We start from the raw sequence: 21,789 nt of genomic DNA, 5'->3' as shown, positions 1-21,789 counted from the left end.
AAACGCAGTTCCCCCACTAATTTGTTTAAAGTAATTAGCTGAACATAATACGGAGTGGGTTTAAAAATAAAAATTAAAAATCCTAGGTACAACGACTCAGCATGACCTTTTGCACATCACTGATTCCGAACTGCGCCTTTCCTCCTATTCAGAGTCATTTCCACAATTCCCATGCAATGCTGCTAGAGCCATGATCTCAGTGGCAAAATCTGATAAGAGCCTCGGCAACAGGAACAGGACCAACAAAACATTTTATGTGAGAATGTGGCAGTGGCACACCCATTAAAAACAAATGGAATTAATTTATCCTCTCGATTATTTTTAAGGAATTCCCAAGGAAGTAACCAATTACTTGACGGACAATGCAACCCCAAGGTTGCGCATGGATGCAAGGGATAGCGAAGAAAGTTTTATCCAGTGCACGCCAGGCTCAGTGGCCTCTGAACTGAATCACTTTTAATTGCAAGTTGGAGCAAATTTCAAGTTTGAATGTTCTTCACACCACTGCAGCTAGCAAACTCCACCATCTCAACCCCATGGCATAGAGGAGGGGGGCACAGGGATGGTTGCCCTGGGTGCAAAATTGTTAGGGGATACAAAATTCCAACACCCAGCGCTGCCTCAATAGAGCGGCATGCTTCCATTGCTGGGCTCCATTGAAAATGGCTTCTCCTCATGAACCAGGAAGTGACCTCTCTGGACAACAGAACTCTTTTTTCTCTTGCAATATCTTGGGTGACGCAGACACCAATAGGCAGCTGAATGCTCATGTGTACTCAGTCTGTTTCCCACTCTCCTCTGTACAGCTCTGGGTGCTTTCAACCCACACTATGCCACTGTCTCAACCCACTGCCTTAGAGAGTTTAAAGGTTTCATTGGAAACGGAGTTGTTAGATACTAATGTTAAGAATATGTCTAAGATGTATAGTTTGTTACTGGAGTGGCATACAAAAGATGAGCAAGTAAAGTCGGTTATGATTGATTGGGCACAAGATGTGGGACATAATATAACGATGGAGGACTGGGAGAGACTTTGGAAGAAAGGGGTTAAGTTTACAGCATGTACAATGTTAAAGGAAAATATTATGAAAATGATGTATAGATGGTACTGTTAAACTGGCGAAGATTTACCATAACTGTGATAATTCATGCTGGAAATGTAAAGAAAAGGAAGGTACCTTCTATCATATGTGGTGGACTTGTTCCAAGGTAAAAGACTTCTGGGAAAATAATTATAATGAACTAAAAAAAATGATGAAATATACATTTATGAAGGAACCAGAGGCCTTTCTCCTTGGAATAACAGGTTGTGAATTGCCAAAAAAAAGATGTAAAAGTATTTTTGTATGCCACAACTGCTGCACGGATTTTACTAGCCAAAAAATGGAAAACACAAGAACTACCAACGGTAGAAGAATGGCAGATGAAGATGATGGAGTTTATGGAGCTGGCTGATCTCACCGGGAGAATCCGCGACCAGAAAGAAGAGGAACACCAAGAAGACTGGAAGAAATTTAAAGACTATTTGAATAAATATTCCAATATTAAAGATATGTAACCACTTGAAAGAACTAATTAGGCCGAGGATTAAATTAGGATTAAATAAATAAATAAATAAATGTACGATAAGAAAAGTCAGGAAATTTGATTATGACCGCAATATTGTTTTATGAAATAATGATATTGGAAACTGCTACATTTAATTACAAGGAAATTCAGATGTAAGAGATTAGAGGAAGACAAGTAATATGTTTATGAAGATGGATTTTAATTAACTAATTAAGTTTTAGTGTATGTGGTGGTATATGGGATGTTTGAAGTATTTTATGTTCTTTAATCTTTCTTTTTCTTTTATTATTGTTTATTCTCTTTTTTGTTATGTTATGCTTCTGTACGAAAATTAATAAATATTATTGGGGGGGGAATAGAGAGTTTAAAGGTTTCAGAGAAGCCAAGGATGATGAATTTTTGGCTCTGCAGATGTTGCTCAACTTTAGCTCCACCATCCCTGATCATTGCCCACGCTGCCCGACTGGGGTGATAGGAGATGGAGTCCAACAATATCTGGGCCCCATGTTTGAAGTGTGTTGGCTTCCCATCCCTGAATAAGCCATGTTCCTCAGTTCAGTAGCTTTTTATCTATGACCTCTGGAACAAAATCTTTCCCCTGCCTTTTGTCAAGGGGACAATGGAGTACAGTACAGAGAAGAGCGCCACCTGGTGGCTGTCGTGTGTCCTAAAGGAAACTGCAGCTCTTCTGGTCATCCATTTATTAAACCAGTCTAATCAATGGTTTGGCAGGGTGGTAATCCAGCAATATGTGGAGGGGCATGAAAAAGACCTCTAAGCTGCCTTTCAAAATATATTTCCAAAATGTCGCATAAAATACAGCACACAAACGAAAATCAAGATTCACAACTGAAATAGTAAAATTGGCCTATCGCTTCAAACCGTCCATTCCACCGTAAGCACTAAAACCCGACTTCGCAAGCCTTTGAAAGCAAGATCCAGAAATCTGTTGGGAGAACACAGAGGAGTGTCTCTTTCTCGCTGTTGTTCATTAGGCTGCCGGTGGAGCTTCTTCTTCTTGGAAATATTACCAAGATGGGTCAATATGACACACGGTTTGTGGGCAGAAGTCTGTGGACTCTTGCAATCACCCCCTCCCCCCAAAAAAAAATCTCTTCAAGGCTGGGCAGTAAATCGATGCTGGTTCATGATGCCACAGAAGAATGAAGGACTAGATAGAACACAAAAACACAAAGAACAAGTGTATCATTTTTATTTTTATTTTAAGTTCTGTACAGGAAAAACAAAGTACCTGCGGTTAGTGGTTGGCTCAGAACTTTTTTATATAAATTTATTTACTTGGTTTTTCAGATTAAAATTTTAGTCATACATCCAACATACAAACAAGATTCCAAAGAATCTCCTGGACTTCCTTCCTCCCCGTTGTGGCTCCTATTGTCAATCATTTCCTCCCGCATATTTTATAATACAGTGGTACCTCGGGTTACAGATGCTTCAGGTTACAGACTCCACAAACTCAGAAATAGTACCTCAGGTTAAGAACTTTGCTTCAGGATGAGAACAGAAATTGTACCACAGCGGCAGCAGCAGGAGGCCCCATTAGCTCAAGTGGTGCTTCAGGTTAAGAACAGTTTCAGGTTAAGAACGGACCTCCAGAATGAATTAAGTTCTTAACCCGAGGTAGCACTGTAATCCAAATCTTTTACCTCTCCACTGTGTCCAAAATTCACCATTAAACTACAAGTGTTATTCCAATCCTACTAACGATTTTAACTGTTTGCAATGGTTTTTAAGATAAATTATAGTATTTCCCCCATTCCTTATTAAAATTATGGTCTTCCTGATTTCTGATTCTTCCGGTCATTTTAGCCATTTCGGCATAATCCATCAACTTGATTTCTGGGACTTACCTACCAGGCTCAGAACTTCTTTAGCTTTTCCCTCCTGGATGATGTGCCGGTCATTCAGGGTAGCTCCTGAAAGGCTGCTTTGTGCTGAAGCACAGCTGAAGTTCAAAGCACACACATAGGCACACGCTCTGCAATGGCCACACACAGACCCTAAACTGTGAAACTCCCTCCCCAAAGGGGTACATGCAGCACCTTTGTTGTTTGCAGCATTCTGAAGGCGTACCTTTTTATCCTGGCCTTTGACAGTTAAAAGGTTTTTGCTTTGCAGGACGTGGAGGTATCATGGAGGGGCGGTGGTGGTCGGATCCCAAGGAGAGGAGAGGAGCTCAGGGAGTTGGGAGCTGGATGATCCTGGAAGTGTCAAGAGTCCAGGGAAATTGTTGGTCGTGTGGCGGATGGCAAGCTGGATCTCAGAGAAGAAGAAGAGTTTGGATTTGATATCCCGCTTTATCACTACCTTAAGGAGTCTCAAAGCGGCTAACATTCTCCTTTCCCTTCCTCCCCCACAACAAACACTCTGTGAGGTGAGTGGGGCTGAGAGACTTCAGAGAAGTGTGACTGGCCCAAGGTCACCCAGCAGCTGCAGGTGGAGGAGCAGGGAAGCGAACCCAGTTCACCAGATTATGAGTCTACCGCTCTTAACCACTACACCACACTGGTACCAAGTGAGTTCGCAGAGAACGAGTTCTGCTCCGGTGATAGCAGACATCCCTAGTGTCTGTTAGTTGGGGATACCTTTTCATCAGAGGGCATGGGGGGCTGGGAAGTGGCCACTCCAGCTGCATAGCCAATGAAGAGTTTCCAAACCACAAAAGCATTGCCAGACTGTGTTCCTGTTCTCATACCAAGTGTGTGGGTTTCTCTATCAATGCTGTTGTTGGGGCTTCTTGAGACCAATTGTCTATTAAGTTCGTGCGCCTATCCCAGGGGTCAGCAAACTTTTTCAGCAGGGGGCCGGTCCACTGTCCCTCAAACCTTGTGGGGGGCCAGATTATCTATCTGTCTGCCTGCCTGCCTGTCTATCTCTATCTATCATCTATCTATCTATCTATCTATCTATCTATCTATCTATCTATCTATCTAATCTATCTCTATCTATCATCTATCTATCTATCTATCATCTATCTATCATCTATCTATCTATCTATCTATCTATCTATCTATCTATCTATCTATCTATCTATATCTATCTATCTCTATCTATCTATCTATATCTATATCTATCTATCTATCTATCTATCTATCTATCTATCTATCTATCTATCTATCTATCTTCTATCTATCTATCTATCTCTATCTATCATCTATCTATATCTATATCTATATCTATATCTATCTATCTATCTATCTATCTATCTATCTATCTATCTATCTATCTATCTATCTATCTATCTATCTCTATCTATCTATCTATCTATCTATCTATCTATCTATCTATCTATCATCTATCTATCTATATCTATCTATCTATCTATCTATCTATCTATCTATCTATCTATCTATCTATCTATCTATCATCATCATCATCTATCTATCATCATCTATCTATCTATCTATCTATCTATCTATCTATCTATCTATCATCTATCAATCTATCTATTTTGGGGGAAATGAATGAATTCCTATGCCCCACAAATAACCCAGAGATGTATTTTAAATAAAAGCACACATTCTACTCATGTAAAAACATGCTGATTCCCGGACTGTCCGTGGGCTGGATTTAGGCGGCAATTGGGCTGGATCCGGCCCCTGGGCCTTAGTTTGCCTACCCATGACCTATCCCCCTCAAAAACCCACTGTTGGCTCCTCTTGCTCAGTTCTCGTTTGTGTCTCAGCAACTCCGATATCGAAAATGCCCCGCTCCCTATTGGATGCCGGGTTTTTACTCCCACCTTCCCTGCCATTTTGAACAGAGAAGAGGCGCAAGGAGCTTTTTTGTGAGCGAGGGCAGCCACAGCTAATGGAGGTGACTCCCCCCCCCCCCCGCTGATGGGGCATCCCATTTTATGGTCCTCTCTCCCTCTCCCCCTTGCCCCAGTATCTGTTGGATACAGCACAGCACACATTTTTTTGTTAGGGGCGCTTTATCATCGAAATTCCACTGGCCCCGAAAAGGTTGGCAACCCTTGATCCCCTGCCGCTGCTGCTTTAATGGGGGAAGCCATAAAAACAGCTATTATTCTCATTCATCTTAATCCAGAAGCACAGTGCAGCGCAGGCTGCATGCCTACAGGAACATCTGTGAAGACCTTCTGCCTCTATTGAAATTAATGAGGCTTCCACCGCGGATGGGAAAGCTCCCAATATACATGGTTCAAATCACCTGCATTTATAAGAGTTTGCTGGATCGTGGTGGATGCATTTTGGAACGACTATTACAACTGTAGCCCAACCTCTCTCTTAACAATAGGTCTTGTTTTTTGTTTGTTTGTTTGAAATGAATTCCTTCAAGAGCAGACTTTCAGGTGTTTTCTATCTCCCCTTTCTTACACCGCTAACAGGACTGGGTAGCGCTTTTCTTGAGTACAAGGCATAAAATTTATTACGGTCAGAGACCAGCTTGAGAAACACAAATAGAACTACAATCCCAATAGCAAAACATTTAAAAGAAAAGACATGTTTCTGGCAAGCTTGTGGATTTTATTTCTTTAAAATAGTGGTGCCTTGAAGCAAAATCTGGGTTGCCTCCAACACTGTGCAAGGAGACAAATAGTTTTTTTAGTGTGGCAGCGCCTAAACTATGGAACTCCCTGCTGACTGACAGGAGACGGGGGGCTTTGCTGTGTTTTCTTTGGTGCTGGCTTAAAACATTTTTGTTCAGTCAATTGACGTAGAATGCCGACTTCTGTTTTAACCTTTTAATGCTAACTTTTGACTTTAATTATCTTGCAAACGTCTTCAATGCCTGTCATTAAGCATCTTTTTAGCGACAGTTTTAAATTTTGTGCGTGGCCCGCTTAGAGGCTTTATTAACAATCAGACAGTATATAAATGCTGTGAAACAAATAAGTAGGCAGGACAGGATTTTGTCACAACTTTATTTTTGCCATGTTGTTTGACAGTTCACCCCCACCCCAAGTTACGCAAGAAAACAACCTGTTGGTTGCAGGCTCTCTCACCCCTCCACGGCCCGGTTCAATTGCAATAAAGCAGATGCAGTTATGAAATTGCAACCTTAGTGTATCCATCACTTGCACTCAACAGAGAGAGAGTGCCCACTGGAGAGAGGCAGCCAAGCTGTTTTGAGCCCCTAAGTTAGAACGAAACCTTCACACAGCATTTATCTTGGAAATGAATTCTAGGACTCTGTGTTGATGGTACATCTTCCTCGGCTTTTGGGCATCTAAATACGGACCCGGTCTACGAAGCTGTTCTTCTCACATTTGCCCAGACGTTCTTCTTCATTCCTTGCGCTGCCTTCACTTCACTGAACTCCAATTTGACATTGAGAGCTTCATCCTCAGGCTCCGGATCTTCTCTGATCGCCCCCTGTGGCTTTGCGACGACGACAGGAAGCGGGCCGCGTTCTTCACAGAATTCTACGACGTAGAGGCCTTTCTTATTGGCTAGGTTTTGGTGAGTTTCCTAGTTGGGGAGGGGAGAGGAAAGACAAACATTTAAGCCACAAGTAGAAGAAGTAGAAGAAGAGTTTGGATTTGATATCCCACTTTATCACTACCCGAAGGAGTCTCAAAGTGGCCAACATTCTCCTTTTCCTTCCCCCCCTACAACAAACGCTCTGTGAGGTGAGTGAGGCTGAGAGACTTCAAAGAAGTGTGATAGCCCAAGGTCACCCAGCAGCTGCATGTGGAGGAGCGGAGACGCGAACCTGGTTCACCAGATTACGAGTCCACCGCTCTTAACCACTACACCACACTGGCTGATCCATCCAATTTCAAACCGTAACCATGAAGATATTCTGCATAGTTGGCTCTAAGGCTTTAGTGACGAGATTGGCAAGTCACCTTTTTCTTCTAAACAAAGGAAGGGACGCTTTAGGATCTAGTAACTCAGAAACTGTTTTGGAAAGAAAATAGGCACCTGCTAGACACAGATAACCTCACATTTTATTATTATTTTAATATATATAAATATATATGTTGCTAGCCTTCATGGATGCAACAATGAGCTAAAAAATATCCAGGTGATATGAAACCAGAAAGAAAGCAAAGAAACTCAAAATCATTCAGTCTCCCCCCCTCCCCCAAGTCTCGTGATCAGCTCAATTAGCATGAATAAAGATTAAGGCTGATGTCCTAATACTGAAGAAATTGCAACTAAAGAATCATGGCAAGAAAAACTGATGGACTATGCAGAACTGGCAAAACTGACACATAAGCTATGGGACATGGATAACTGTGACTTTAAAGATGAATGGGAACCCTTTACAAAGTACAGAGAAACGAAAGACTGGAAACTGAGGGAAGCTGGGGGTGGGGTGGGGGTGAGTGGGTTTTATGTGGGAGGGTTGGGGGAGGGAGGAAAAATGGGGGAAAATTAAGGATGATATGTTTTTGGATAATATGTTTTGTTTAAATTTTCAATAAAATTATTTTTAAAAAAGAAAAAGAAACAAAGGCTGATGTCCTAATAAGCCTTAACTGTGAGAGTCTGTGTTCTCAGGAAGGAATGAGTGCATGATCCCTTGGACCCTGGACTGGTTTGCACACAACACTAAGCTAAACCATGGCTTAGTGCAAACCCAGAGAGGCGACTGCAGCTGCTTTGCTCCCCTCTTGCCAGGCTGTTGCACTAACAGTTTATTATAGAATGACGCAATGTATGATCCCAACCCCCAGTGCATCATCTCTTAACCATGGATAGCAAACTTTTGGGCAGAGGGCAAGTTAGAATGCAAAGTGGCAGTCTTAGCCTCTCCAATTGACATGCATAGGACTGTACTGTAACAAAACATGAGCCACCCTGGATAAGACCGGGCATGCCTTACCTGTTTTGCTAATCCCTTGAAGAGCGCTCGGGTGACATTGAGTAAATTCCTGGATCCATAAAGCTTGGCGTACATGTCTTGAATCCCAATAAGTTTGCACATGGTAATGATAGCTCGGTGGCAGTGAAGACCGTATCCTGGGGGAAGCAGTTAGTGAGCATTAAAGCAGTCCAGTAAAATAATTACTAAACAATTGCTTTCGGCATGGAATTACATTACAAATCACACCAGTTTGAACCATCGCAATCTGCACCTGAGCCTGAGATGGGTACAGATTGGACAGGGGTTCAAAAACTTGATGAAACCGCCCAGTCAATCCTAATTTACCTTCTCTCCTCCTCTGCTGTCACTAAATGCTTTCGCACAAATGTTTAAACTGCGGGCCGGAACATCAGTTAAGTGAATCATACTTTATTTATACCTGAGTGCACACTGAACCACCGCCTGCCCAAATATAGTTTGCAGAGCTCCGGAGACTAGACCTTCTTACATATCAGAGAATCAGACCCTAATCAGAGATGCACACAGCCCTGGGCTGTGATGTTGAGCAGATCTGAGACAGGGAAAGAACAAGAACCACAGGAACTGAGAAACTATGTATTCTTCCTTAAGGCCTGTTAGAGGTTTTAATTCAAGCCAGAAGGCTATGGCAAGGTGCAGTATCACCTGTGTTATTTTGGAGGTGTAGGAGAGAAGGAAGAGAGAAAGCGAGAGTAAAGTCCTATCCAAATATTGCACAGCATGGAGATTAAGTGCATGTCTTTCTCTCATCCGAAGACATTTATACCAACTGCACAACATGAGATTTATAGCGAGGTTTTCATAGGCCTCCAATTAAGGGCACTACTTAAAGGCATCGGCCACAAGTGATGCAAAGGGAGGACTGCCCTTCTGAAATAACTGTGCTTTGGCGGAGGAAACACTCCCATTGAGCTGATCTCGGTAACAGTCTGGGTAGCTAGAAATGAGAAGCAGAACAGTGCAGGCTGTGAGAATAGGTCTGAGGAGCAGCCAGAGCTTTCAAGAAGCTTAAAATGGGAAGCTTGCTACCAAAGCGACAGGATTTTGAGTGGCAATCATTTCATTGGGAGGCAACGTGCTTGTTAACGGGAGCAAGGCGATTTATTATTGAAAGCGCTGGTCACTGCTCTGTTGCTAAGCAAACTCCCTGCGCTGCTTTCATTTGTCATCTGAAAATGCCACTTGCTCAAAGCTTTTTATTCTGAAAAACTGGTCCTACAGGAGGCTGAGGGAATCGCCATCAGACCCGGATCCTTTGGCAATTCATTTTCACCTTTGGGGGGGGGGAGCTCTAAGCCTCTCTCCCCATCACTTTGAAGCCAACAGAGATAGGTATAACATAGGCCCTGTTTTGTACATTGCTGCCACTATTTCACGCTGAAGCGCTGCGGGATGTGCGTTAGGTACCATAATGCCGGTGATATGAAGATTGCTTTTCAAGGCATGATTTGGTTATGGGACAGAAGAATGCAGCACAGCTGCTGGAGGGAAGCAGGCAGATACGAGCTGGGTATCTTTAGCCTAAAGAAAATAAGAAATTAAAAGATGACAGTCCTCTTCAAATATCTGAAGGGCTGTCATGCAGAAGATGGGGTGGACTTGGTCTCTGTTGCTCCAGAAAGAAGGACTAGAACCAGTTTGGAAATTGCAGAGAAGCAGAACTCAGTTCAAGGCACACAGAGATGAATAGAGATCAGTGGCAGAGCACACACAGGAAGTCTCAAGCCCAGGACTTAGAATCTCTTGTTGAAAGGGTATTGGGTAGCAAACCTTGTCTGGAGTCTCTCAAAAGCTGTACTGGGGACAATACTAGGGAGGTGGACCAAGCAGCCTGGCCTGGCATAAGAACCTATCTATTCTTCCTTAAGGATCGTAATTCTTCTTCAATTCTTCTTAGGATCCTAACTCATTTCAAAAGTAACTCTTTGCCAGGCTGTGAAAACAGCCCGGTCCTTTAAAGGACACCTGAAGATCTCATTAAAACGATGCATCCTGGGCACAAATCTCAGCTAGGCTCTCTGCTGTGCACAACTGATCCCTACATGAGTGAAGGCTGCATTGCTCTCTTCATTTGAAAAATGTTATGAATGGAAAATAGGACACCCCTAGTGGCCCACACAGAGCACGCTCAGTGTAAACGGGACACCGAAGCCCCCATTCCAAGAGGGGGGGATCTGTGGCCTTGCAGATGTTCTTGAACTCTGCCATCTCCTACCAATTGACCATACTGTGACTGGTTAGGGCTGGGAATGTGAGAACATCTGGAGGGCCACCTCCCATTCCTGCCACACCTGTACAAAGTGGCAAATGCACAAATTTGGGTCCGTGTCTCCGGTGCTGAATGGGACGCGGGTGGCGCAGTGGGTTAAACCACAGAGCCTAGGACTTGCCGATCAGAAGGTCAGCGATTCGAATCCCCGCCATGGGGTGAGCTCCCGTTGCTCAGTCCCTGCTCCTGCCAACCTAGCAGTTCGAAAGCACGTCAAAGTGCAAGTAGATAAATAGGTACCGCTCCGGTGGGAAGGTAAATGGTGTTTCTGTGCACTGCTCTGGTTCGCCAGAAGCGGCTTCGTCATGCTGGCCACATGACCCGGAAGCTGTACACCAGCTCCCTTGGCCAGTAAAGCGAGATGAGCGCCGCAACCCCAGAGTCAGTAACGACTGGACCTAATGGTCAGGGGTCTCTTTACCTTTTTACCTCTGGTGCTGAGGAAAGAAAAGAATTTTCCGTAACCTCTAGCTCCACCCCTGCCTGCGGTCAGGTGCAAATATTTAGCTCCTATCGCAAAGTAACCTGGGGCAGCAGCTGACCGTTTACCATGCAAGCTGGCCAATTCACACCTGCTACAAAGTAACCTGCAGAAATGCAGTTTTTGAGTCCAAGGATGGAAAACGCGGCGCTTCCGAAATGGCAAATGTGGGACCGCTACCAAATGAAACTCTTGATAAATAGCTTTTCAGATATCGCTCAGACGTAATTATGTCGAAAACCTGATTCCATCTCCAAGCATGAAATTGATACTTTCTCAAAACAGCAGAGCAAATGGCTTTAGATGGCTATCGCTTGTTTTTCAATTATAGGGGTGGGGTGGGGGGTGTGTGGAAAGAAGGGGGAAAAGAGGGAAATATTAGCACAGCAAAGCCTGTGGCCTGCTAATAGACTTCCTTTCCTCCATTTACTGAGCACCAAGCTTGCCCTGCAGACTGGAATAATCTCGAAGAGCTGTCTTAATGGCTTTTTAACAAAATGCATTAGATCACACTTGGGGTTTTTTAAAGATTTATTTGCCTGAGTCACATGAACTAGCACAACTTAAAGAGGGCTGGGTCATTCTAAGCGAAAACCCCAGCACAGAACCATGGAATTGTTGAGTTGGAAGGGACCTTCTAGTCCAGCCCCCTGAATTCTCATTTAAAATGGTAACAGATTGTAAATCTGAAGGAACAATCAATGTAATGCTCCAGAAAGGAAGGAGACTTGAGGTTCCCTCTTGCATCCAAACCCACCTAAAAACACTGATAAAAGAAAGTACTTCTTCACTTGATCCCCTCCCTCCCTTTCCTCTTTCCTTTCTCCTTCTGTGATGGAACTCCTATTTGGGCACTTCCCTGGCTTTTTTCTGGCCCATGTAGGACCAGTCTGGATAGTTGGCCTTGGCAAAGATTTTACGTTTTCATCCCCAAAAAGTTTTTGATTTGAGTTTCTACTGCAACGGGGCTGCATTTTAATGTTGTATTTTAATCTTGTTTTTAAGCTGTATTTTAATCAATTGTTTTTATACCTGGTGTTAGCCGCCCTGAGCCTGGTCTTGGCTGGGGAGGGCAGGGTATAAATAAAACTTATTATTATTATTACGTACAGCTGAACTAGGGAACTTGCAGGAGGGAGTGACAGCCACCAACTTGTACGGCTTTAAGAGATGATTAGACACATTCATGTTATCAGTGGCTTCTAGTCATGGTGGGTGTGTTGTAATGGTTCCACTGTTAGAGGCCATATGCCTCTGAAAACCAGGTGCTGAGAAACACGAGCGGGCCGAGTGCTGTTATGCTCAGGTCCCGCTTGCAGGTTTCCCACAGGCATCTGGCCTGATTCAGCAGACTCGCCTTGTGTTCTTACGCAGTGCAAATTTCCTACCCAGGCAATCCAACACCTGTGCCATGAAAACCTGAATTCTGCAGGTTAACAACAGAAAGAATTAGAGGAACCATCGGAAATGACTATGAAAAGCAGTAGAGGGATGAGATGATCAGAGCCCTCCGAACCTGAAGCATGGGAAGTCCTATTAAAAAAATTATAATTTGGAAGATTATTTGGATTATTTGATATGTATAATTTGGAATATTTAATGTGATTTGATTGGATTGATAAAGTGGAACATTTAATAAAAACGAATTTAAAAAAGAAAAAGAAAACCTGAATTCTGCAACTGGTGGCAATGACACAATTTACACAATTGGTTATTTTGCTAGTCTTGGGGGAGGCCGTAAGAACTGCCCCTCTACCCTTGGCCAACTACTAGAAATCTTATTTAGCAACCTCTCTTGTATCTGAGGTTTCAGCAGGCAGTGCTCACATGCTTACGAGTCTGTTTTTTGCAATCGTAAGGATTAGAATTTGGCTTTTTACTCCCCTGTAAAAAACAAGGAGGGAAAGAGATTCTCGGGAAGTTGAATCCCACACCCCAGTGTCACATGGTGCATTTTCCTGTGCTCCCTTGCAAAATGACAACAGACACACAACCCTGAAAAGGAAAGAGGGCTGTGTTTTGCTCTGGAGTATTTTTTCGTGAGGTTAAGAGGAGTGGGGGCACTCGCTTTACAATCAGAGCTACACTGGTGTGGTTTGTGTGACTTTCCATTTGTATGACCCTTCACATTTTGGGAAGGCGTGAGATATATTTTTCAGTCATTTCTGAAATACCTAAATTAGTTGTGCCAGAAGAAAGAGCCCAAAAGGGGGAAAATGCATTGGATCAATAAACCCTTTCTCCATATTCTTGCATTTGGCGCCTTCCCCTCTTTCCTTCTTCCACAAGATGCTCCAGCAGAATTAACATTCAAGAGACAGCAAGAGAAAAAATCGTTTCATTGCACAGGTGAAGGAGTTCACAGTCAACAGAATGATGCCCGAGGCATCGGCAAGGATGAGCAATAAAACTTCCCCTGCCACCCCGACCTTCCACATATGGGAATTCTTAATGCTTCCATTTGTCAGCTTGCGACAGCACTCCTGACCTAAGTTCTGCGCATTCAGCACTGCCGCCTGCCCACTGAACCTATGGGGGGGGGGGGAATTAGAAATGCTGAAAAACAGAGTGCTGGGCTTCAATCTGGACAGAGCGACTGTTTCACTTTACAGGAAAGGTTCTGTTAAGAAAAGAAGACTGACCACACCGATTTGGACGAGAACACTTCTAAATTCCGCATCTGCCTGAAGGAGCGACTCCACCCCCATCCTTCTGCCTGGATGCTGAGGTCCAGCACCGAGGGCCTTCTGGCGGTTCCCTCATTGCGAGAAGCCAAGTTACAGGGAACCAGACAGAGGGCCTTCTCAGTAGTGGCACCCGCCCTGTGGAACGTCCTCCCACCAGATGTCGAAGAGATAAACAACTACCTAACATTTAGAAGACATCTGAAGGCAGCCCTGTTCAGGGAAGTTTTTAATGTGTGACATTTTAATGTATTTTTAATCTTTGTTGGAAGCTGCCCAGAGTGGCTGGGGAAACCCAGCCAGATGGGCAGGGTACAAATAATAAATTATTATCATCATCATCAGTTGCAGCTTTTACTTACCCTTGTTCTGCTTCTTCATCCGGATGGTTGTTTTCTTCACAGTGCTTGCGATATCGTGATAAACTAGAAGAAAAGGTAAATGTTACAGTAAGGAGAGTGCTGCTGGGTTTGACCAAAGGCTCTTCTAGCTCAGCATGGACAGAGGATCTAAGGGCAACAGCCCAGCAACTGGCATTCAGAGGTAAACTACCACTGATACTGGAAGTAGTACTGCAATTCACTTTCAAGTGCCAAATGTTCAGAGTATGGTACATGAAGCAGGGGCATCTGAACTGGACCAGTATTCCCGCAAGGCAGGGGGTTGGACTTGATGACCCTTGGGGTCCCTCTTCCAACTCTACGCTTCTGTGATTCGCATGTTCATTCAAACTTTTGGACTTGAGCTTTAGAGACAAGCAGACTAAAGGAACGGCAAGCTACGTAGGCTGTGTCAACAGAAGTCTAGTGTCCGGATCAAGGGGAAGTCACAGTCCCGTTCTATTCTGCCTTGGTCAGACCACCCCTGGAATACTGTGTCCAGTTCTGGGCACCACGATTTAATAAGGGGGATATTGACAAACTGGAACGTGGGCAGAGGAGGGCAATCAAGAGGGTCAAAGGTCTGGGGACCAAGCCTTATGAGGAACAGTTGAGGGAGGTGGGTGCTCTGGAGGGTAGGACATGAGACAATGGATTTAACTTACAAGAAAGGAGATTCCAACCAAACATGGGGGAAACTTTCTCTAGTAAGAGCTTTTTGACAGTGGAACGGACTCCCTTGGAGAGCGATGGACTCTTTTGCATTGGAGGTTTTTAATCAGAGCTTTGATGGTTGCCTGTTAGGGATGCTTTAGGGGTTGGTCTAGATGACCCGTGGGGTCCCTTCCAACTCTACAATTCTATAAGAAGAATTAATGCAACTAGCTGGCTTTTAAAACCTTAGGTAGAGTCTAAAATCTTGCAACTTACTTGTGTGATCTTCGTATCTTTCGATATAGTGCAAATAGTGGACAGCTCTGTTCTTCGCCTGGGGGGGGGGGGGAATCCAAGAAGACACTTTTCATTAAGAAATGATTATGTCAGATGACTGTTTCCATTTTACAGCGAGATCGAATTTAAGATAAAAAGGAAGCGGCTCAAAAATAAGAGCTATTTCTGCCAGTTACGTACCAAGCGGAAATGTAATTAGCTTGATAAATTAAAAGGGATAAAAATGCTTTTATAAAGTACAGTGGTACCTCGCAAGACGAATGCCTCGGAAGACAAAAAAAACTCGCAAGACGAAAGAGTTTTTCGTTTTTTGAGTTGCTTCGCAAGACGATTTTCCCTATGGGCTTGTTTCGAAAGACGAAACGTCTTGCGAGTTTGTTTCCTTTTTCTTAAAACCGTTAATACCAGGGTGCATCTGTGCTTCGCAAAAATCCGCAAGACGAAGAAACTCGCAGAACGAATTAATTTCGTCTTGCGAGGTACCACTGTACCACAGACTATGCCCAACCAAACTTGCCAGCCTACCTGCCCACACTGGCAATTGTCAGCTATTTGGGGGGTCTAAAAGGAACAACGGGCAAGATGTCCTGGTGTTCCAAAAGGGATTCCGCTTCTTTTGCTCCCCTCAACAGCTGCTGAAAAGCTGCTCCCGAAGGATAGAAGATCCTCAAGCTCAATTTTTTTTTTTGGTATACATGGAGGGAGGACAGGAACTGGAGGAGGGAGGCAATCTACAACACAGCTATGCCCTCCTTTGGCAAATGAGAGCAACAGATCCCCGGCTGGTTTGAGGCTGGCCTAAGTTTCCAGTGTTCTTCACATGGAACATAGGAATCTGCCTTCTACCAATTCAGACCATTAGTCCATCTAGCTACAGCACCATCTACGCTGACTGGCAGGGGGCCTCAGGCAGGGAACCTTTCCGAGTCCTACCTAAAGATGATAGGGATTGAAACCTGCAAGCACTGCAGGTGCTCCCATCACTGAGCTACATTCCGTCCCCCCAGTATGTTCTCATGCCAGGACAGAACCACGGCACTGTGTGCATTTCATGCATAAATACCAAGTAAAGGAAGACCAGATTTGAAGGAAGACATCTGAAGGCAGCCCTGTTTAGGGAAGCTTTTAATGTTTAATAGACTATTGTATTTTAATATTCTGTTGGAAGCCAGCCAGAGTGGCTGGGGAAACCCAGCCAGATGGGCGGGGTATAAATCATAAATTATTATTATTATCATTAAAGCTAAAGGTAAAGGACCCCTGACCATTAGGTCCAGTCGTGACAGACTCATCTCGCTTTATTTGCTGAGGGAGCCGGCGTACAGCTTCTGGGTCATGTGGCCAGCATGACTAAGCTGCTTCTGGCGAACCAGAGCAGTGCACAGAAACGCCATTTACCTTCCCGCCGGAGTGGTACCTATTGATCTACTTGCACTTTGACATGCTTTTGAACTGCTAGGTTGGCAGGAGCAGGGACTGAGCAACGGGAGCTCACCCCGTCGCAAGGATTTGAACCTTTGACCTTCTGATCAGCAAGTCCTAGACTCTGTGGTTTAACCCACAGCGCCACCCGCACCCCAACATCATCATCACCATTATTATTACTTTTCAAAGTACATACTTTCCTCAATGCAATCATCCTGTCCGTTGCTTTTCCCAGTGCAAAACCTGAGGGGTGCAAACAGATTGGTAGATTGGTTAGTAGACAAATGCCGCATGTGGAAATCTGCAAAGCACTTGCAAACAAGGAGGCCTCCTCATATCTCCGCCCTTCGCCCCACCGAAGCAAGTGGCGGTCCTGAAGTGCTTTTGCATTTTCAGCTTGGCTCCCCCCCCCAAAGGACGCTAAAACTGTCCAGAAATGTGCTCAAGGAATCAGATGGCAGTTGCGAAAGTCTTCACCTCTCCCTTCTGTCTGTGGAACGGCTTGCCAGCTTTCAGCAAAAGGGAGGAAAAAACCTTACTAAATGTGCCCTTGGCTCCTTGGTCAATCTACTTTCCGTGCAATTAAACGGCACAAGTCTTGGCTTTCATGGAACAGCGTGCCACCGGGAACCACAGAGCGTAATTATGGAATCGTGTGTTGGAAGGGTCCTCCTGCGATGCAGGAATCCCAACTAAAGCATCCTTGACACATGGCCTCTGCAAATTAAAAGCAAAGGACCCTGTATTAATCTACATCTCGAGAACAGAGCCAATGAGGGTGGCTTTGCTGCTGTGCTGTAATCTTGGCAACAGCCTTAGATTCTTACTCTCCGAGGAAAAATAAATTGGTGCCTGATGGTGTATTTTAGAAGCTGCTGCAAGAGAAATGTTATTTTCTTGCTAAGTTTGTATTTAACAATGTTCCAAAGAAAATTGCTGACAGTTAGGAAAAAGCCCCCTTACCAGCAGTCTTTTTAAACAGGGGCAGCCAAACTTTGTGCCTTGCAAAGGCCAAAGTGTCCTTTCGAGTCAGAGGACAGGAAACAGCCTTCCACTCGGGGGCAAAACCCTCCTCTCCTGGCCAGTTCCTTGGCCTTTCCACGCTTCAGGCAATACTGTGTTCTATCTCCTTCCACCCTTGTAGAAATTCTCCCCCTTCCACCCCTTGGGTGATGAAGATCGAAAATAACTTGGGCATGAGATACGGAAGATGATAAGACAAAAGCACACATTCAAGGGCTGCGGCCAACACAGAGCACAAACCCTGGATGGAGACGCACACACCAAAGAAACAGAAACGCAACCGAAAAGAAGTTATAGAAAAATAGTGTGTTGCTACGGTTATGAAATGAACAGAAGCTGCCCTCTGAGAATGAAGTGCTCACTTACCAGCAATCCCATTTCCATTTCCAACCACCACCAGGGCACTGACAGATTTTCTCCTTCCTTCCTTGGCTGTCATATTAAATACATTTTTCAACTGAAAAAGAGAAAGAGAGAGAGAAAATGCAGGCAAAGTTGAAGATTGTTGATAAGTTAAAATAAAAAGAGGATGTTTGCAGCAAGACTGTTCTGCTGGATGCGGCCTCTTTGCAAATCAAGATTCATCATTTTGACAGTTCTCTTGATATGGGTGGGTTGTTGGGAGCACGGTCATTTTCTGAAGAGGTGTGTGGGGGGGAGGACAGGCAGATGGGAGACTCCTATGCTGCCTTCCTAAAATGGTAAGGAGATCTATTTGGCCTTGTGTGCATTGCATTTTATTTCCATGTTAGGCCTTGTTTCTCTCTCCTTATTGGTGTTAAATGATTGTTGTTTAGTCGTTTCCGACTCTTCGTGACCCCATGGACCAGAGCACGCCAGGCACTCCTGTCTTCCACTGCCTCCTGCAGTTTGGTCAAACTCATGCTGGTAGCTTCGAGAACACTGTCCAACCATCTCGTCCTCTGTCGTCCCCTTCTCCTTGTGCCCTCCATCTTTCCCAACATCAGGGTCTTTTACAGGGAGTCTTCTCTTCTCATGAGATGGCCAAAGTATTGGAGCCTCAGCTTCAGGATCTGTCCTTCCAGTGAGCCCTCAGGGCTGATTTCCTTCAGAATGGAGAGGTTTGATCTTCTTGCAGTCCACAGGACTCTCAAGAGTCTCCCTCAGCACCATAATTCAAAAGCATCAATTCTTTGGCGATCAGTCTTCTTTATGGTCCAGCTCTCACTTCCATACATCACTACTGGGAAAACCATGGCTTTAACTATACGGACCTTTGTTGGCAAGGTGATGTCTCTACTTTTTAAGATTAAATGATTAGGTTAGTTTAAACCAGGGATGCAGGAATATGGGGCCCTCCAGTCCCCATCCGCCCCAGCCAAGGGATGATGGGACTTGAAGTCCAACGACACCAGGAAGGCCACAAGTTCCCCATCCCAGGTTTAAAACTTTTATTTGCATAGTGCTACCTGTTTATAGTGTTACCTGGGAACGGTTGTCCATTTGATGCTGTAAACCCTTTCGGATACCATCTTGTGGAATGGAGGCATAAGAATAAATTATATGAACGGACATGTCTGGCTCTTTTACCATCCACGGAGTGTTTTTATGCACATCCACACACACCCTTTAATGTATCTCTACATCAACACACCTCTTTTCATGGTCGCCAACATATCAGTTCAGAATGAAACAAAGCAAGCGAAAACAATCAGATCTGTTCAGCTGTACAACTTATAAGGGCTGCAGGATTCCACTTGCAGAACTGAGACTAAATGCAAGACAGAATTCCACTTATTCTTTTTAAAAGTCATCCAGGACCCTGCATGGATATACGGGCAGGAGAGCGGGTTGGTGGATGCCTTTCGTTTGATTTCTGTGAGGCCGGTTCAATGGGTAGCCATAACTTCTCTTTGCTAAGGCGTCTGCTTGGTTAAGAAACCAGACGTGAGACATTTGAAGTTCTCTTCCCTGCAGTACTTCACTCAAGCTTCACACTTCGTTTCTAATCAGTGTGCTAAAGAAATATCACTGCGCAGGATAAAAGCAATAATGCGGCGAGACATCAAACCCTGCTCTATTTTGCTTTCTAAGCTGACATGTTCCTAGAGTGCTCTCCCAGCGACAGGTTAACGTGCTGTGTCATTTGAGGGAGGAGTTCTCAATTTATTTATTTTTCAGTTGGCAGAACAGATTCTGCTTGAATCGGCAGCGGCTGAGTCTTGTGTGCTAAAATGCAACTGATGGGAGTTAGAGAACTGCCACCAGATTTCCAGAACAACAAAGACAATGTATTTATTTAGATTTTATAGGCCAGCCTTCATCACTGATCCCAGAGCGCATGTCTGTCTGTCTGTCTGTCTGTCTGTCTGTAGCATCTTGCATTCATCTCTTAGCTCTTCTCCAAACCCACAGAAACAGGTTCATTTGAATTTTTGCTTGGGCAAGTAGTGATCATGTTGTTTGTTTTCTCTTTCTTTAATATTTAGGATAAGTTATTATATAGCTGGAACACAGCAAAGCCTTTAACTAGGTTGGACTATGAAAGCAGACTTGCATAATAGTTAAAAGTTTTGCACGCCATAATTATTGTTTGTAAAAATTAAGTTGCATATTGGTTTTCTGAGCAGTGTTAATACTTTAGCTGCATATTTTGCTTCCCCATATAATCAGTATATACTGGGTGGCATTCAGCGAAGTCTTACTCAGAGTAGGTCCACTGAAATTAATGGACCTGTTAATAATGTTTATTAATGTCAATGGGCCAAACTTTGTCAAGCCTGGCTGAATACCGCCCACTTACTTTTCCCCTTCCCCAAGATTCATTCATGTATGAGCCTAAAAATAACGAAGAGAAATCGGTAGCACAGTACATCTGCTATATATTTTGGAAAGTTGGCTGCTTGTTGGCTAAGTATTTGGACATTTCTTGAGAATTTTTGTTCCTGAGATAAAGCAGTATGTTTCCCCTCTATATTTAGATACAAGTGGGCCCCACTCTAAACCAAGATGGCAGGCCGAACCTTTCAAAACTGCACCGATTTTAATCACCGATTTCAGAACCGATTTTTGTGTTTCTTTGAATTCCCAAGCAATGGTAGATATGGGGCTGCTAGTATCTTTCATAAACCAAAATGGTCACTACCCTCTCACCAACTGAAGGAAATGGAGACCCTCACTGTTACTACCCTTCTATTTTCAAGTGTAAGACATGCTCTGCTTCCTGCAGATTGGGTGCTAGGATCTTCTCTGCTTCAGAAATGAATACTCACCAGCAATGCACCATTTCCAATACCAGCCTTTGTGCAACGGAACTGGAAGGAGCACTTGCTGAATCATTCAGATTAAATAGACACGTTTCCTAGCTGAGTTAAACTAACCAAACTCCCAGCTTCATCCAGCACCCAGCAACCGTATCCATAAAGTTAACACCTCCCCCTCAAAACACGGCACATCGGAAGCGTTCTCGATGATGACATGTTTCTAGGATTCTGCACTGCCTAGGGATGCCGTAACAGGGCACCACGCCTAAATGTATGCACTGATATGAAGCAGGCTGCACGCGCATTCTTTGTAGCTGCAGGAGGGAGGAAAAAGTAAAGGAAAAGACCAACCCAAGGGAGGATTTCAGCAGATATTATCTGCTGAACTTTGCCAATGAGATCCATGCATCACCGTGCTGTTTCAACAGGAGCACAGCTGAATCAACAAGTACTCGGCTACTGGAGAGTCTGCATTTGGCTTTCCCGATAAGCTATCTGGACAAACCCAGATCCATGGGAAGTCTGGGTTTTATTACTATGAAAGCTTTTCTCCTTTATTTCTTAAGCGTTTACTGGTGGATATCTGAAGTTCACAGGCTGATTTATGGGAGGAAAACAACCCCCAAGGCAAGAAAAAGGAGCTTTTTGAAAAACCCTTCTATGCAAACTTGGGTTGCTGCGAAAGAGTACTGCTCTCGATTTCCTAACGCTGGCTAAGAGATTGGGAGCAGCATAAGGAAACTGGGGGCAGAACAGAGGATCACAGGCTCTCCAGCATGAAACCCGCCGCCCCAACTCAAGGCACAGTCAAGGGTTACATCAATAACTCCACAATAGCAACTGGAACAAGATAAAAACTACCTAGTTTCTACAATAACACAAGCAGCCTGGTTTCTCTTTACTCCTCTTCTCCACCTACCAAAAAACCTATGTGTACGACCTC

General features: G+C 44.1%; 1 protein-coding gene across 1 annotated transcript in view; it reads right to left on the bottom strand.

Moving 5' to 3' along the window:
- Positions 1–6,461: 6,461 nt before the first annotated feature.
- The window catches only part of MRPS5 (mitochondrial ribosomal protein S5), a 45,985-nt gene continuing 30,657 nt past the window's right edge, over positions 6,462–21,789 (bottom strand). Inside the window, exons 6-11 of the mRNA XM_081904254.1 lie at positions 17,989–18,079; positions 16,796–16,842; positions 15,154–15,211; positions 14,206–14,268; positions 8,389–8,525; positions 6,462–7,025 (exon numbers count right to left, since the gene is read on the bottom strand). Of these exons, the coding sequence (XP_081760380.1) occupies positions 6,801–7,025; positions 8,389–8,525; positions 14,206–14,268; positions 15,154–15,211; positions 16,796–16,842; positions 17,989–18,079 (621 nt within the window). The 3' untranslated portion in view covers positions 6,462–6,800. The remainder of the gene's footprint in view (positions 7,026–8,388; positions 8,526–14,205; positions 14,269–15,153; positions 15,212–16,795; positions 16,843–17,988; positions 18,080–21,789) is intronic.

The sequence above is a fragment of the Podarcis melisellensis genome (assembly GCF_964234715.1).
Source record: "Podarcis melisellensis genome assembly, chromosome: 3".
Taxonomy (NCBI): Eukaryota; Metazoa; Chordata; class Lepidosauria; order Squamata; family Lacertidae; genus Podarcis; species Podarcis melisellensis.
Note: the sequence above shows the minus strand (reverse complement) of the source record. Positions and strands in the feature narration are given on the sequence as shown.